The sequence below is a fragment of the Mus caroli genome, chromosome 10 (assembly GCF_900094665.2).
Source record: "Mus caroli chromosome 10, CAROLI_EIJ_v1.1, whole genome shotgun sequence".
In the NCBI taxonomy this organism is placed as follows: domain Eukaryota; kingdom Metazoa; phylum Chordata; class Mammalia; order Rodentia; family Muridae; genus Mus; species Mus caroli.
In genome coordinates, this window is record NC_034579.1 from 21,175,593 (window position 1) to 21,193,862 (window position 18,270).

Sequence of the window (18,270 nt, forward strand, 5' to 3'; positions counted from 1 at the left end):
GGATCAGAGGACAGTCAAAAGTAGCAATGGAGTGCTGGGGCCACCAGGCTGTGACTCAGGTCCAAATTCTTAATAGCAGTGTGCCTTTGACTAGGGCAGCCACCCAACCCCTGGAGTGGGTTTCCTCCTTTGAAAAACCAGAACAGACCTAAGCATCTTTGCTTCCTTTAAAGTTGCCCCAAAAAAGCTGTGATGACCTCCACAGCCCCTGTCACAGAAGGCTCATGGACAGCACTGGGGGGGAGGGGGTTCCTGGTTCACGGCCAGCTTCTCAGAGGGGGTTCACAGCCAGCAGCTAGCAGATGTGCACCCGCAGATGAATTTGCTCTCTTCGTATTTGCTACTCTGGACACAGGGTTAGTTATTTTGTAGACGCCACTTGGGTTATCTCTGAGTTTTCTGTCTTGCGGTTACTTGCGTCTGACGTTGACTGCTTTGAAATCATGCAACAGTCTAAAGTGGTGAAGCGCTATGCTTCCTTTAGCACAAAGTCAGGCAACATTAAAACCACAGAGTCCCTGCTCATGGCTTTGGAACACCAACCAGAACCCAGTGGTTTCCAGAGGAAAGAAAAGAAGAAGAAAAGCAACAGGGGAAAGAATACTTTTATTACAGGGCATGAAAACGTAGGGCCGTATAAAGGAATACATCATGAATTAATGTAGTATCATCTACCCAGTGAAAAAATAACCAGAATACATGAGCAAACTGGACTGTGTGTGAGATGATTACATATTTAATCTCTAACCACTTCCTTCCCCATCATCTATCGGTAGCAGCAATTTTAAAGTAACTACCCAAAGAGCTGTTACAAATAAACATCACGTGGGGGGCGGGGGACACCTCAAGAATGCTCATTTACAAATGAACCAGTGCAAACTACTCAAATCATAAAGAACACAGCCTTGGGCTTATCTTCATAGAGTAGGAAATAAGAGCCCTGAACATTCTTCACTAAGAAATTAAAAAAAAAAATGCAACTGTACTTTTATCAGTGAAAAATAATAATATAGATATTATAAAACATTCTTAACCCATGACTACAATGATTACACTTACGGATGTTCATTCAAGTACTGGTATCAATAAGCATTCAAACTCTCAGCAAAAGGACTGTGACACTGGACAAGCCGGGACAATGCTTCCTCTGAAGTGACAAGGGCCACATCAACAGGAGGCAGATGACCCTTAGAATACTGTTGATGGTTTATTTTTGTTTTCTTGTTGTTTTTGTCTGTAAAGGATTTTTCATAGTGTTTTTCATAGTGTGTGCATATATATACATACACACATACATGTATATATATATATATATATATGCACAATATTACCTGCAAGGACCCCATGGAACATCTTACAACAGCTAATTAAAAAGTTATTTCTATAAAATGAGTCAAAGATACCAAAACGAACATTCTAAAACTCAGCTTTATGGTGATGACGATGATGGTGACGATGGTGATGATGGTGATAATGGTGATAATGGTGATGATGACCATGATAAGGCAAAAATATGTTTTCTTTGGCAAGAAGTTGTTAATTCCTTACCAAATGTTGGTTGGTGGGCTTTGTAGAAACTGTAAGAACACTCTGCTTACTCAGCAAAGAGCTATTTAATGGGCTGAGAGTTCTTAAACATTTTACCAGGCATAACAACAGTGGAGAGCTATGGCAAAATCAGGTTGAAATCAGCATTGCTTGTTGGATTAGCATTATTAAAAACTCTTCCTTCAAAAAGCTCCTTTCTAATCTTGGCCTGAGTCTCAGGCTTTAACAAAAGTTCTTTTATCTGTTTCACTTTGGATTTCAGCTCCATCCTTTCTCGGTGCAAAGCTTCATTAATTAAGTCTTGGGTTCCAACTGGCTTCTTGCCTAAGGGGAAAAATTATATAATACATTTAAAGTACAAATATCAATGAAGTACATTAAATATGGCACATTGACTTATCAAAATAAGGCTTAAAAACCTTTACAACATCACCCACATTTCATAGAAAAGATTGCATTTTACCAAAAATATATACTTTACACGAAACTTAATTTACTGTAAATAAAGATCACTGTGTGGTAACAAACAACACATAGGGGACAAACAGGAAACATTGTGGACTCACTATACTAATGGTCATTTCAACAATGACAAACTGAACTTAGCACTTGATAGCTGTGTGCAAGTTTTGGCCTCCGATAAAGTAGTCAAAGGATCGAAGCAATGTAAACGGCAGTATTCTGTCTGTGGCAAGTCCTCTCCTTCCCTCCCTCCGCCTTGTGAGTCAGGCAGGCGGTCCGAAAAGCCCGCTCTCCCTTGTGCGTGGTCGATGGCACACCGACTTAGTGTTGTTCTTCTGTAAATTAATTTCTTCTGCTGGTCCCAGCACCCCATTCTTTTCTGTTGTGTCGCAGCAACACCAAACGCATCAATCACATCAATCACAGAAGTATTAGGTGATCTCCAGGGCTTGAACAAGACACATTGCGAGTTAGTCTGCGACCTAGCAGAGGGGCAGCGGACCGGATTCAGCTCTCACTTCCGGTTGTTATCACTGCCATCACCATTCCGATCTCCCTCCTCAGCTTTGGTGGAGTTCCCCTCCCCCGGCTGCTTTTTGTTCTGCGTCTCTTCTAGGTACTGCTGGACAGCCTTGAGCACGGCGTTCTCCACCAGCCTCTTACTGAGCCTGACCAGTTCAGCATCCTCAGGCTCTCTTCGGTCCTTCTCACCTACATTCCACAAGAGAAGAGAGGTCACTGAGCTCGTATTGCCATAGCAACTAGGCCACCAGAGTCCAGCTAGTTCAGCTAGTTAAAAGAGCAAGTGCCCTTCACTCTGGCAAATGGGATCTATAATTCCAACAAGACTGGGTTGTGTTTTCCTATGACATTTGTCCAAGCAGGAACCTGTCTATTCCTGCAGACTCTAGGCTGAAAAGCAGCCCGACACACCCGCCGCAGCCTTTCATTTCTACATAGCTCTGCGCTCCCCTCTCACCCAAGGCTTATGACAGCTGTGGAGCTGCCTGTACCCACACCTAGGGTCTCGAGCACATGAATTCACCAAGGAGCTCTGCATCTGCTGCTCCCTTTCCAGTGCTAGCTATCAGGAAATCAAGACTGCCCCCGTTATCTTACAGGTTAGGCTCACTCATGTTTAAATGCATGGCATAGAGATCATTGTCGATAAACTCCCAGCGCTCACACACCAAGACAGGTGTAGTAATCATGGCCAGTAGCAGCTGGTTTTAAAAAGGACTGCAGGGCTAACATCCTGTTTTTAAAATCTCATTGCTATCACTGTAATTTTAGAGACAGGAAATTCTCCTAGAAGGGTTAAGATCCTGGTGGGAACTTCTGAGAAGTCACAGCAAAGGGTCATTTTCCTGTCTCGCTGGTGATGACCCAGGTGTCAGCATGGCTGGGAATAAAAGCTTCTCCTCCTCCCGAGTCCTTATGCTACACATCACCCATCCACACTCCAAATGATCTCTCTCCACGGGAAAGGCAAAAGGGCGCTTGCACTATGTCCCTCCATTGACCTGCAGCCTGGAAGGCAGAGAGATGGAGGTGGAGAAGAGAGTAATTGCCCACTCACTGTAAGATGAGCTCACGGTGGGGGCGGGACAAGCCAAGGGCTCATGATGACCAAGACAGTGAGTGCTCCACCTGCATGCTCAGGACTAGGACAGGATACCATTGGTGTGAACAGGAACACAGATGTGATTTTCTAGCCTCATCTATAACAGGGCTAGAAGAACAAAAGGTGTGCCCAGGATGAGACCTGGCCCCTGACTACCTTCAGAGCGCTGGTGTTTGTCTGCAGCACACATTCGGGTAGCCACTCCCTCCTTGCCAGGGACAAACATCACAAATGAAAGGGGGAGGGTGGGTTAAGACCAACCTAGAGAGATGCCTTAGCAACCGCTTCCCCCTCAAAGGTGGCAAACACCATGATCAGAAGTTTAAGCACATGTGCAGAGAAAACATGTTCAGAATTGAGTAAGCTTTGACTCAGCGATAATTACAGAGACCTTACTAAACAGGTACTGTGAAAAGCAAGAAAAAAAATTGTTACTAATATAACTTTAGGCAAAAGTTCAGATTTTTTCCTAGTAAGAATGCATGGAAATGTTACCTAATATTTAAATTATGTGCTCTCAGTCTTATATCCCAATATTTCCTCCATATAGATGATATTTCTATATGCATTACAAGCAACTGCTTATACAGTGGCTCTTCAAATTTAAAACAGAAAATGAGATGCAAATGAAGGGAGGCTATTTTAGGACCTTTCAAAACATGACTTTTAAAACGACTTTCTAAATCTCCTACCTAGGCTCTATACCCAGGCCAGAGACAATAATTTTATGGACTGTTCTAGAACTCCAGTCTTTCTCGCTGGGTAAGATAACAAGGTTGAACTTAAGTTTCATTAATAACTCATTCTCCAAAATCCCTCCCAGTTCTAATATCATATGCCTTGTTATTTCTGTCAATGAAGTGTCCTTGTGTTAAGATATACACAGGGGTTCTGGTTCTATTCTATTTCCATACTCAGGATGCAAGTTCAAGGCTAGTGTGGGTTACAGGGGAAGGTGCTGGCCGATGCTCTTCCTGAAGAGAGAGGCTGAAATGAAAAGCTTCCTTCTGGTTACCCTGGTTTTGTTCATACTTTCCCATTACCCATGTCGATCAGACTGCAACCATAGTTACCTTTGACACTTTCCTGCCCATCATCAGCCTGCATCACTGCAGAACACCATTAATGCGTGCTCCACAATTTCTCCTGTCTTACAGGCACCTGACAAAATGCCTTCTAGATTCACTTCTCTAAAGTGTCCCTTTCAGACTGGGCATGGCAGCGCACACCTTAATCACAGTACCTAGGAAGCAGAGGCAGGTGGCAGGCAGATCGCCGTGAATTTGAGGACAGCCTGATCTACAGACCAAGCTGCATGCCAGCCAAGGCTACATAGTGAGACCCTGTCTCAAGAAAAACAAAACAAACAACCCCCCCCCCAAAAAAACAAGAAACAAAAAAGCAAACAAGCAAAACAAACATTCAATTTGTTAATTTAAAAAATCAGATTAAAATATCCCTTCCAGCCTCTACTTACCAGGAAAGCAAGCTTACATTTCAGAAGTTCCTGAGTTTGCCTAAACAGCCACTATTGTATCATTCCTGGTTGGAATTCTAACATTCTTAGAGCGTCAAGATCATTCCTTATTACTAGATGGCCCCACCCTTTCCCTTCCCTTTAAAATTTTACCTACTCCATGAAACTCTTCTTGCCTTGCTCGGCGGGAAGAGCACATGTATGTGCCCATTTGGTCATTCTGTCACTTACTCACAAATGTGTCCTAACAATAGAGTCTAAGTGTTTACTTACAATATGCGTATAGAAGCAGAGTCTCAGGGTTTACTATGTACATATAGAAATAGAGTCTAAGGGCTTACTATATGTGCATAGAAGTAGAGTCTAAGTACTTGTTATATGCCTATAGAAATAGTCTATATTCTCTCAGCCTATAGAAATACCACAGAGAATAAACCAAGATCCTCCTGGCTTTCTTTTTTAATTCCTTTATAAATGATGGACATTCTTTTATTAATTCATAAAGACATAGTCTGCTGGCTGGGAACATGGTTCAGTCAGGAATATGCCCGTATGCAAGCATGGGACCTACACTTGGGTCCACCAGCAAACACATGAAAATCTGGGTGCAGTGGTACACAGCTGCAATGCTGGCACTGGGAAGCAGAGAGGGAGGTGTGGGGGGAAGAACCCTGGGGCTCCAGATTCACTGACAAATACTGTCGCAAAACATAAGGTGGAGTGTGATCAAGGAAACATCTCTATCCGGCCTCTATGTGCATGCATACACGTGTGCACATATACTTGCATGTAGGAACACATGCATCCACCCACATGCACATGTACCTCACATAAACATAGGCTTGAGGTAAAAAACTATAACTGATCTCTCTTACCCTCCTCTCTGCTGACATATGGCACAGTCTATTCATTACAATGCTCAATTTTTTTTTTTTTTTTTTTGCCTAGTGAATTTTTTGTTGAAATCCTTGGAAGCTGTAGCAACAGTTTTGAATGTTATTATCATCCTATATAAATAGTACACCATGGCCAGAGATTTAAATTTAAAATCTAAAATAAGAGCAGAGAATTCCAAAATAATTCAAATGCCTATATGAAAATTTTACATCTCCTTTAACTGAAGAACCTGACTGGCAAGACAAAATATATCTACCAATCATAAATTAACAAACCACAATAAGTAGTTATTTCACCAATCAATCAAAAGTAAGCAAATGAACAAGTCTTCTAGATCTGACCTGGCCTCCAGCTTCCCCACATCAACTCTGTAAACTCGCCCAGGCTCTTAGTATTACCCCACAGCAAACTGAGCGTGGTGGCACAGGACTATAATCCTAACAGCACAGAGGTTCCCAGGCAGGAGGATGAGAAGTATCACCTCATCTCTGGCTACACAGGGAGCTTAGGGCCACCTAGGGAACATGAGACCTTATAAACATGTTTATATGTGTGTATGCACACACATGTGAATCCAGGGATCTAAGAATGCAATAGTCTAAGAAACCAGAATCTTTGTTCCAGGGAGAACGTGTCTCCTAGTTTTCAGTAGACTTGGTGCAACTTACAGAGACATTTTCAGATTAAAGTTGTGCTGAAATTCCCCTCTGGTTAACACCTGCATAAGGACAGCAGTCTCTCACGCTGACCTCAGAGACAAAGGGCATTCCCCCCAGTGCCTCATTAATAACAGCAGCTCAGCACTGTATGTCAATACACACAACTCTCTTTTGATTCCAACAAGATACTTAAAGAAAGAAAGAAAAATATTCCTAATAAAAACATCAAGCTCTTAATTCAAGTATCCTTTCTTGGTTTATGCGGTGTGCTGACTCTCATACCTATTGAAGAGACTAGCTTTCGCCTTTGATGCTGTATTTGAAAAATCTCCCTAAGATGTCTTTAGTGGTAGTGTTTGAGACTGAGTCTCCCTCTGTAGCCTAGGATGGCCTGGACTCATAGCCGAGCCTACAACAGCTACAACAGACAATAATCCCCGTCTGTCTCAATCTTCCAAAAGCAGGAATTATAGGCATCAACTGCTACACCCAGATCCACAATGTGTTAGAAAGATACTAAAAAATATAAAAGAAATGAAAAATCTTTTAAAACTACAAAACACAGCCAAGTATGTTGGCGTATGCCAATGATCCTAGCACACAGAAGGATGCAGCAGTAGTGTAGCCTGAACTTTATGGTGAGTTTTAGAACACTCTGGGCTATCAAATAAGCTTACCCTAAAATATCAAACACTAAATGAAAACGAATCCACTCAGTACAGTACATTCTAAAGGGTACAACATTTAAAATATGTCTCAATGAACTTCACATGAGCTATCAGGAGTTAGCAACTCGCTATAAGTGTGGCATGATTTAGTCATGGTCTGTACTATTATTCTATATATTTCTTTATATTTACTGAGCTCTTTGGCACCAATATAGGTCAGTGACTAGGTTTACTCTTTTTTTTGTAATCATTAAAACAAAACAAAACAACAACAAAAAGCCTCCTCGGTAGTGGTAAGAAAATTTTAGAACTCCTAGGATAATTTGAATCTTGGTGTTCAGATGAGCTTAACATACGAGCTGAGATTACCCAACGAAATCTGATGTCACATGAAAGGCTCTAGAGATGGCCACCAGCTTCCTACGTCCTGCCGACATCTAAGTGCTTATTTGTACCAACAAGAATAAATCAATAATAGTAATATAGTTTTTAATCAGAAAATATAAAGATGATAGAGGGAGGAACACACACACAGTAGTGAGGGCACATATCAAAATGAGAGCCTTCATACCTGAGAACATCAGCAGTTGTCATTGCACATCAAGTGTCAAAAGCCTCATTAGGGAAAGCAGAGCCTCTCTGGCCCCTGAGGCTGTAGCAGCAGCTCCCTGGCTGTCACTATGCCACACAAAGAACATATCAGATTATACCAGAAGCCCTATATGTTCTGTTTGCATTATCACGAGAAAATGCAAAAGAAGAAAAGCCAAGAGGTTTATGAACGTTCAAAAGGCACACACACAAAAGGAAGACTGGTATGAAGACTTGGCCCTATCATACCATGACATGCTGAAAATTACAAATGTTAAAGGACAAACAGGAAGAAATGAGGACAAGATTCCCCGGGACGCAACACCTGAGGGGCTTTCCAATGTGATTGCAAGGAAGGAAAGGACAGATAATAGAAAGTCTCAATTAAAACACTGTACCCAGGGAGGAATGTAAGTACTGAAAGCCACTGACATTTGGGGTGGCCCATGCCAATAACTAGTACTTGGGGGATGAAGGTAGGAGGAGCCTGAGTTCAAGGTCATCATCACTGGCTACACAGTGAATTCAAGATCGGGCATTATCTCAAAAACCCAAAGAAACAAAAACAAAACAGAACCAGTCACCAGTCACTGAAACAGCAATTGGGAAAAGGCAAGTCTAGAAGAAGTTACTGATGCCAACTTGCTAGAAAGATCTTAGGAGAAACCCCACAGAGGAAAGGCTCAATAGGGCAATGGGTTTGATGCTTCCATAGCCAGTATTGTACACACTAAACTGAAGCCACCTGTGACTTGCCAATACTTGGTGTGAAAAAAAAAATCCCCCACCTCCACTAGGAAAAACTGGAGTGTTTTCTCCAAAGGTGAAACCAGTGAGTCAAATGTAAGCAGGAGAGGCCTTGGGACACAAGGAGACCGAGCGTGCGAGGAAACATGCCAGGAGCCAACAAGCTGAAGGTGGCAGGTGTCTGTGTGCAGCCTAGAGGGCCTGACAGCAGCTCTCCACAAATACCTGCTCACAGTCACTGAGGACTGCAAACCAGGCAGGAAAGCCACTTTGGGGATGCTTCCCAACACTCCCGTGTGGCCTTACAGGCCTGCAGTCAAGACTGTTCAAATGGTCAGGCACGAATGTCCCATGCCTGTCCCAGGCCTGTATTACTGAACCAGGAAGACTGAGGCAGGAGGGTTAAATGTCAGGAGACAGTGTGAGTTACACTGTAAAGGCTGGGGCTGGAAAGACAAATGGAGGAAATGAATGAAAAGAGCAACATTCCCTTAGATCTGAACAAGGCACCCTCCAGCATCTCCTCTTCACTTCAAAATGTATGTGTGCTGTTCTAGAAACCCAATTATGTCTGCTGTAGAAAAGGGCTTTTGTTTTTAACTGTGGCCATGTATGGAGGTCAGATGTGGTGACCCACACCTTTAATCCCCATACTCAGGATATAGAGGCTGGCAGATCTCTCTGAGTTCAAGGCCAGCCTGGTATGCACAGGACAGCCAGAACTATGTAAGTGACCCTATTTCAAAAACAGAACAACAGCAAAAATGGATAGATGGCTATCAGGCATGGCAAAAGACAGTCAATATCACTAGTCACTGCAGAGAGACAAGTCATAGTCATGGCGAGATGACACTACTCACCCATTCACATGACTCTATTAAAAGGACACAAAACACTGAGGGTTGCGGAGGATGAAGCCAGCAAGTAGGTCTTCTACTGCTGGTGAGAGGCAAATATCCCACTTTGGGGGGTTGTGGGAAATTCTTAGAATAGATGACTATACTCTCACCACGCTATCCAGCAATCTCACCTCCAGCTTGACTAGAAAACAGGTGAATGCAAGCATATGCTCACAGCAATATCTGGAGCACCACTCAGAAGTGCCTTAAACTAGAAACTACCTAAGCAGCCTCCATCCATCCGATGGATGAACTGAAAGGCTGTGATAGGTCCACGCAGTGAAAACACTCCAGGGGATGGAAGCACTGACACGTGCTACATACAGCACAGACCATCCTAAGATCCTAAGATGCATCAGGCAACAGAGGCCAAACCAAAGAGGACACACGCTATGTGATTTCATGTTCGCTGTTACAGAAAAGGGACAAAGCTAGAAGGGAAACAGAGCAGTGGTTTGGGGGAGTGGGCAGATGAACAGGAAGGGATGTGAAAGAACTTTGGAGGATGATGGAGCTGTTTCTGATCTACTTTGGTTATTATGACTCTGGTGTTCATAAAAGCTCACAGAACTAAATATGAATAAGAGCAGACTTACTGCATGTAAGGTAGACTTCACTGTTTAAAATGCTAATGGGAACAGCCTTGTTTTCCCAGTATTGCCTCTGTGGGGGTTATCACAGTGCTCCCTGATAAGCCTGTTCCTGTTCGTCACTCTGCCATTAGCCTGTGGCGGTCCATAAGGATGACTTCTTGGCTCCTCAGTATTTTAAGATATACCCCAACTGCAGCTCGTGCAAGCTCAGGACCGCAGGCCTGCCTCTCGGTTGCTTTTCTAGTGAATCACAGTTTTCTGTTGTACTCAGTATCACAATATTTTCCATAAAATTGACTGAAGCGACTTGTGAGTGTGGATAGGAGCCAAACAGACCATTTCTCTTTTTCCTTTCTCTGTATCAGACATACCATCCACTCAGTCTGCTCAAAGAGTACAAACTACCTTGGCACCACTGTGAGGCTGACAGGTGGTCACTATCTCTGGTGTTGAAATCTGCTTCCAGGGGGTGGCAGCCTCTCTGCAGTGTGTTTTCTTTGGGATTGGCTCTGTGTTATCAGTTGACTCTGCCTATGAGTCCACACTACACTTACACTCACGAATGGGGAGACCATGGTGCTTCCTCACGACAGTTCGGCTCCTGCTTTGTTTTAGCTGGAATGTGAGAATCTAATGTCTGTGATTGGCTACGAAGACTACACTGGGTCTGACTGAGATGTATAATTATGAATCAGGAAAAAAGAAGTAGATATTATTAATACAAATCTGGGTCCACAGGCGTATCAGTACAAGGGTGAATATCATTGAAAAAATATTTGGGGATGAAGAGATGTCATACGCATACATTTTCAAGAAATCATCTCTTGATCTTCAGAAAACATGAAGGCTGGAAATGAAACCATGCTTAGCATTATGACGACCATGTGATTGGCCGTATAGTTTAAGAGCGTTGGACATGATAGCTGACTTCTGAGTTCTCAGCCATTTCACTAAAACACCTGCTCGTGACAGACAGCACATGCTCCCCTAAGCTTGTATCCTAAAGTAGGCCTTAGTTCAAGCAGAAAGGAGGGTTCTCCCATTCTAAATGCTGTACTCACCAATGTAGGCCAGCCAAGTACACGTTCCCAACCAATCTAATCAAGTAACATAAAGCCTAAGCTATGGCTGCCACTTTGGCTCATTATAAGCAATACAGACACGCCCAGGTCAGGAGGAACGACAGGCTGAGAACATTTCCACAGGTCAGCATGGTGATAACACGGACAGCTTCCTCTCTCCATCCAGAGGGATTCCAGCATTATAAAGCATAATGACTGACTTGGTTTGCACAGTGAGTTGAGTGTTAATATACAAACAATGACACCAGGGGTTTACAAATCACCTGTTGGATTCTGCAGCCACAGAGATGGGAATCCGGAGTTCTCCCACTAAAGACCGGAAGCTTAGTCCACCTGAACATCCACCCCAGAGAGGTAGCCTGAGAACTCTCACCCTGGAGCCAAGAAGGTCAACATGAAATTGCCAACGACTAGAGAACAGGAAAGTTCTGCTTTCACTCACGGAACCTCCTTCTCCACTGAAAACTCACCGTCTAAGTAACTCGACTGACTGCCACAAGATTCCTCCTTCCCTCCTTTGCCCTGCCATTCCTTCCTTCTCTTGTCTCTCCTTCCCTGCCTTCTCTTTTCTCTTTCCTCTCTCTCTTCCATATTTCCACCTTCCCTTCTACAAACATCAACTAAGCACCCTGTCTGTGATAAGCACCTGCATTATGACTACAGAATACAGAAACAAACTCAACATGGCCCTACATTCACAAAACCTACAATTCAATAAGACTGCATGACAATAAATAAAATGTCCTACATACTCCAAAGGAAAGAGGAATATAGAGTGGATGCACATATAAAGACTGGCAGACTAGAGAGGTGGCTTAGCAGGAAAGAACACTAGCTGTTCTTCCAGAAGACCAAGGTTCGATTCCCACCATCCACACAACAGCTCATAATCCTCTGGAAGCCCAGTCCCACAGCATGTGACATTCACTTCTGGCCTCTTCAGACATCAGGCATACATACATACATACATACATATATAAGGGGGACAGACATGCATATAGACAAAGCACCTGCATATGTTAAATGAGTGAGCAGTTTTTTTACTTAAAAAAAATTATAGACAACTGGGATGTGGCTCGGGTAGCAGAGTGCTTGCCTAATATGCACAAAGTCTTGGGTTCGTAAACTGGAAATTCTGGGACATACCTCTAATGAGGAGTGGTTCTAGGAGAGAGGGGAGGTGAGAGGGAACTGTAAGGAATGGAGGGAGGGGCAAGGGGAGGATAAATGAATGAATAAATACATAAATAAATGGGTGAGTCTAGGGTAAAATACCCAAAGCGTGGTGTGGGTGGAAGGAGGGAGTGCTCACGTCAGATTGTAGACTGAGTCAGTATTCCCAGGTGGACCAGGTAGACTAGCTTGGCATGACATAACACTATCTGGCATGCTGCTGATGGGACCTGTGTGGCTAATGTCAGGCTTGCTCTAGTGTATGGTGACTAATGAGGTAAGGAGGAGAATGGTGAGGTTGGAAGCCCCTTTCCCCCACCCCACCCCACCCCACCCCTCCATCCCCCCACCCCACCCCCCAGCCATGCTGAGGAGGGAGCAGGGCTTCTATTTCCTTGCAGATCAAGCTAAACTTCCATGTTCTAAGATACCCACAGATTTTAAAGGCTTATCTATAACAAATGGTAGTTCATTTCAACTGCTGAGATTTAACTCAATTCTTACAATATTGCTATGTAAGTTTGGTTCTCACAGACCTTTTAATAAGAAAACACTACATTTGCTACTGACTAAGTGATATCTTAATTCCGTTGTAAATAAGTAGACACCTCTTTGAAAGGGCACTAAAATATCAAAATAAGTACCGAGTAGGTGGGAACATCCCAAACTCTTCATACATGTGTGCATGTGCAGGCGTGTGGGTACATGTTTCTGTTTTTTAAGCAGAGTCCCTAGCATATTAGTGTCCCTCAAACTCCCTATGTATCTAAAGACAAGCTTGAACAGGTCGTCCTTCCCCAAACCTGGAGATAACTGGGACTACATGCATGTGCCAAACATGCTCAGCCTACACAACACCAGGTATCAAACCCAGAGCTTCACAAATTCTAAGTACTCTACCAACTGAGCTACACTCCTAGCCTGAAAACATACTTTAAGAAAAAGTGAAGTAGTTTTAATGATTCAATATTAGCTGTCTTTAACCCAGTCAACTAAACAAAAGCTCTTATATGTTTGTTTGTTCTTTTGAGACAGGATTTCTCTATGTAGCCCTGGCTGTCCTAGAACTCTGTAGACCAGGCTGGCCTTGAACTCAGAAATCCGCCTGCCTCGGCCTTCCAAGTGCTGGGATTAAAGGTATACACCACCACGCCCGGCTAAGTAAAGCTCTTATGAATGGGCAGAGTGTTTCAGACTACAAACGTCTCTAGTTCTCAGGTTTAAACTCCAAATAGGTTAAGTAAGTGTCACTGTTTTGCTTTGATGGCAAAAATCTTTGCTTTCATGTTCAAAATCTGAACATGAAAACCAGGGTAAACAAGAATTTGGTCACGATGCTTGCTTGTAAACCCTGATGAATCCTGGACAGTGTCCAGTGGACACTGAACAAGCAGGAATGGTGGGTGATAATGAACATGAGGCACTGAAGAAAGCGAAGGAATAAGATGATCAACCAGCCCAACAAAGTCAAGATAAACCCCATCCCTGGGCAATACAGTGAAAATGAAGAAGGAAACAGAGCCACAGCCTCCTAGAGAAACTGAAGGCCAGTGACTCTGTGTGTTTAACTTCAGGAAAAAATATGATTGAAGAAAGGAACTTAGGATGGATCTTTCTTTTCTCAGTGTCTTAAGACTACCTATTTACTAGAAACTTCTATTAGGAATTCCCGTCCCACCCCCACAGAAAATCAAACTAGCAGGTACGTTTTATTGAACACTGCACAGGCGGTGTGTAAAGGGACATGCATCTGGTCCATCAGCGAGTCTTTGCTTCTGCACAACTTGGTCTCCTTATATAGAAGAACTGCTACCAGTCAATTCAAATATCAGCAAGAAGCCATCTCAGACGGCAGCAAGTGGGCGAGGGACAGTTAGGGCTTCCTGCGTAGACCACAAACTTGATTCCTATAGGGACAGGGGTGCTGGAAACATGCACAGGAGACCAGAGATGACATGAACTCAGCCCATCGCTCCTCCTTATGGGATGAGCCAGAGTCTGGCTTCACTGCAGATGTTTGGCCACTTCCCTGAAGCGCCGAGCAGGAGTAGTCAAGTCCATCACAGCATCCTCTAGGACCCGCTGACCCACACCCGGGTTCCTCCTTTCCCTGCTCTCCAACAACCTGCTCCTGGTAACTGTGTTCAGAAACTCTCTTAATAAGCCTGCCTCACAGTAAGTACCTGGTATGTGGACTTTCTCCCACACATGTAAGTCCAAAGCTCAATCCATATGTCAAAAGAAGGATCTGGAAACCAGGAGACTAACCTAGCTCTACATTTCTAAAACCTGCCAAAGCTGTTACTCCAATACAGATCAGCATGGCTCTAACACATCACACTTTTGACCCTGTACCACAATGCTAGCCTCTATCTAGTACTTTATACAACTATACATACTATAGTCCTTTTCACTCTACACTGAGACATATAATCATAAAATATGTCTATGCCTTTTCTCAAGTGACAGGGTCAGAATGGCATACCTGGGTCCCTGTGAAAGCCACTCGGCCTTCCTCTGCCCCACTCTTTACACAGTACAGATAACAGCAGCTCTGCAGTGTAGGGCGATTGTGAAAATACAGATTATTTTTTTAAAAGGTGGCAACTGAACAGTAAGCACTTTCATTTTTTTCTGTCGTTTTAAAAGATGTTTATTTTTAATCGTGTGCATATGTGAGGGGGCAGGGTGTATTGAATGCAGGTGCCTGCAGAGCCAAGAAGAGAACTTGGGATTCACATGAGCTGACATACAGACAGTTATAGGCTATCCAACCTGAATGGTAGAAACTGAACTCAGGTCCTGCACAAGAGCAGCACGCCATCTTAACCAGTACACTGAGCCATCACTATTTCTTAAATCCTCTTTAAAAGTTGTCCTAAAAGGTATGGAAATAATTGCAAACAAGAAGTTTCTATTGCATGGACAGGCAGTGTAGCAGTGAGTGTAGCTGCTTCTAGCAATGTTCTGTATTGTTCTGTGTAGCTTAAACTACACTCCTTTACAATCGAAGGATGTCCCACTGTGGTTTAGAGAAGAAGTACTGTAAATTAATTCATCTTGCAAAAGGTGTCCAGCAGACGTATAAACAAACTGCATCGGGAATAGCAGGGTACAGATGGTTTTCAGTGTCTAGATGCACTAAACTCAAACATGCGGCATTGTAAGAATAAGCCCATCAGGTTCAGTTTGCATGCAACTCCCCCAAGAGCATGCCTACTATGCAGGACTGGGGTCATGCATTCGTGATAAATGCCACAGCCATTCAACCAGAGTAACCCCAGCTTTCTCTCATCTTCTTGGCAATGTTACACACCTTCTATCACAAGGCTTCCTGCCAGGCAGTCCTGCCTTTCTACTAAATTCCCAAAAGATCTGATATCGTTATTAGCATAAAAACACAGTGGTAGAGTTAGCCTAGAAATAAAAGAAAAAAATCAGGACCAATAAAAAGAAAATTTTAATAAACAAGTAAAGACCAGGGAAGAGCCCAGGTCATAGAGGGGTGGATCAAGGAGCCATGGGATTCCTCGTGTCCTCAAACTCAGAGGAAAACAGCAGTATAGTGATTATGCCAGGAGCCCAAAGAGAATTCAGGATCAGGCTTCTCATAGCGGCACAGGGCTTGAGGTCACATCCCTCCCAATCACCTTCCATACCTTCCTCCCACCCTTTCACTAAGCAAACAAGATTATTAGGCTCACTCCACTTCTACCTGTGTATTCTGGCTCCCCTCCCTTTCTACAGAGCTCCTACAGAGCTGTTAAAACCTTCACCTAGGTTACCCTGTGGAGCATAGCAGCACCACTCAATAGCTCTCCAGGAGCCCTGCAGGAGAGGGCAGTAATGGCACACTGGCCATTCAGGTGCAGCTCCTGATTTTCTATGTGGGAATGAGAGAAGAACTCTTTGTTTCCCAGAGCCAAGGGAAGTCCCACCTCCATAACCCAGTGAGGCCAGTAAGGGTGAGAACAGAGAAGCCACTGGGAGCCACGGTCAACGCCAAGCAAAAGCTGAGAAGGCAATGGCTGGGGATATGGCCACTCACCATAAGTAAGTGGTTAGTGGTTAGTGGGTTCCACGCAAGCACATGGAGCTTAGTTCAACCCCCAGAACCCACACAAAAGTGCCGAGGAAGCTGCACACATTGATGATCTCAGCACTGGAGACACAGAAACAGACAGGCAAGACTCCTGCGGCGGCTAGGTGGCCATTCAATCTTGCTACACTGAATGAGCCCCAAGGTAGGAACCCTGTCTTAAAAAGAAAAAAAAAAGCCATCACACATACATGTGGACACACATGAGCACACAAATGGACACACATGTGTGCACATGACTGAACTTAGGGAGAGGTAGAGTGCCGACAATGTTCAGGCAGGCTGTCTTGTTTGTGCTCATCAGCCAATGAGTCTTCTCATAGATCTTCCATTTTCAGTAAGATGCTGTCTTGATATGTTAGCTCCTCATTGTCCCTTCTGGTTTTACTCTAACTGGTTCCCAGGCACCTCCCAGAATGCCTCAGACTTTTAGCTATTTTAGCCAATGCTGCCTTAGGCCCTGCCATGAGCCTTCAGTTCCTTTAGCCCTGACAAAGGGCAGTCTATTGTTCTCAGTGCTGATCTGCACTGGCCATAGGCCTAAGTACCCACCTGCTCACTAGCTGGTCCCCGCAGCAGGGGCTAGTAGCTGTATCCTTAATACAAAATACAGGGACTAGTTTAAGGGCTATCCACCATTCCCTCCAAACAGCATAAACAAGACTATAGCGTGTGCATAAGGCATTTAAAAATAGTACTTACGAACCTATGACAAACTAGCTTTTAAGTAATTTGTTCTCTTCATGAAGGGGAAGAAAGAGGACCAGCGGAGATAGCCAATGAGGGGGAAATGGGGTGAATATGAACAACAGACATACACACATACACCAGTGCTGTAACTAAACCCACAATTCAGTCCGTTAACTAAAAAATATGTAATAATCTGTGCATCTTAAGTTTGTTAAATATATGCAAATTAGGCTTTTCCTTAGAAACATTAACTAATTTGAATTTCCATATATCATGCCTATTTTGAAACAGTCACATTTTTGTAGACTTTGAAACGTTTTTATTCAAACTACAAATTTTACAACTTTCTTAAAAAGCTCACATCATTGTTTAATATGACTCGTACTTTAGTCTCCAAAGAAATAAGGACTACAAATTAGCATAAACTAAATGTTCGTCTTAGAACAAAGAAAAACATAGATGTTATTAAAACATAGACAACAAGTATGGGTCTGTTATTAAGCTGTGGTCTCTCAGCTTCAACCCTACCCCTCCTCATTAAGATTGGTGATACAAAGGCTGAGGCTCACAAATTTACCCGTTGGCCAGATGCACCTGTTAGGTCCTCCCAGGAGGACGGCTAGAGATTAAATGAAATTTTCACTAAGGGGACAGAGCAATTTGGTCACTGTCCCCATCTCCGCTGCACCAGCCACCTGCCTCTGCTTCCTACTGCTCCACACTGCCCCTCAGTGCCCCCCAATGCCTCCCCCACTGTCCCCACTGCCCCTCACTGCTCCTTGCTGTCCCCTACTGCTCCTCACTGCTCCCCACCACCTTCTACTGCCCCCCACCGCCCCCTTCTTCTCCTTGATGCCCCCCACTGCCCTTCACTGCCCCTCACTGCTCCTCACTGCTCCTTGCTGTCCCCCACTGCTCCTCACTGCTCCCCACTGACTTCTACTGTCCCCCCACAACCCCCTTCTGTCCCTTGCTGCTCCCCACTGTCCCTCAGGGTTCCTCACTGCTCCTCAGTGCTCCCACTGGCTCCCCACTGCTCCTCACTGCTCCCACTGGCTCCC

General features: G+C 43.9%; 1 protein-coding gene across 5 annotated transcripts in view; it reads right to left on the reverse strand.

The window, feature by feature from the left end:
- Positions 1–588: 588 nt before the first annotated feature.
- Akap7 (A-kinase anchoring protein 7) overlaps positions 589–18,270 on the reverse strand; it is a 121,307-nt gene continuing 103,625 nt past the window's right edge. For 2 of the 5 annotated variants that reach the window (XM_021174351.2, XM_029482749.1), the window contains exon 8: positions 589–1,872. In XM_021174351.2, the coding sequence (XP_021030010.1) occupies positions 1,667–1,872 (206 nt within the window). In that variant the 3' untranslated portion in view covers positions 589–1,666. Of the gene's footprint in view, positions 2,722–18,270 lie in introns of all 5 variants that reach the window. The other 3 variants (XM_021174352.2, XM_029482750.1, XR_003837806.1) reach the window with 2 other exon arrangements.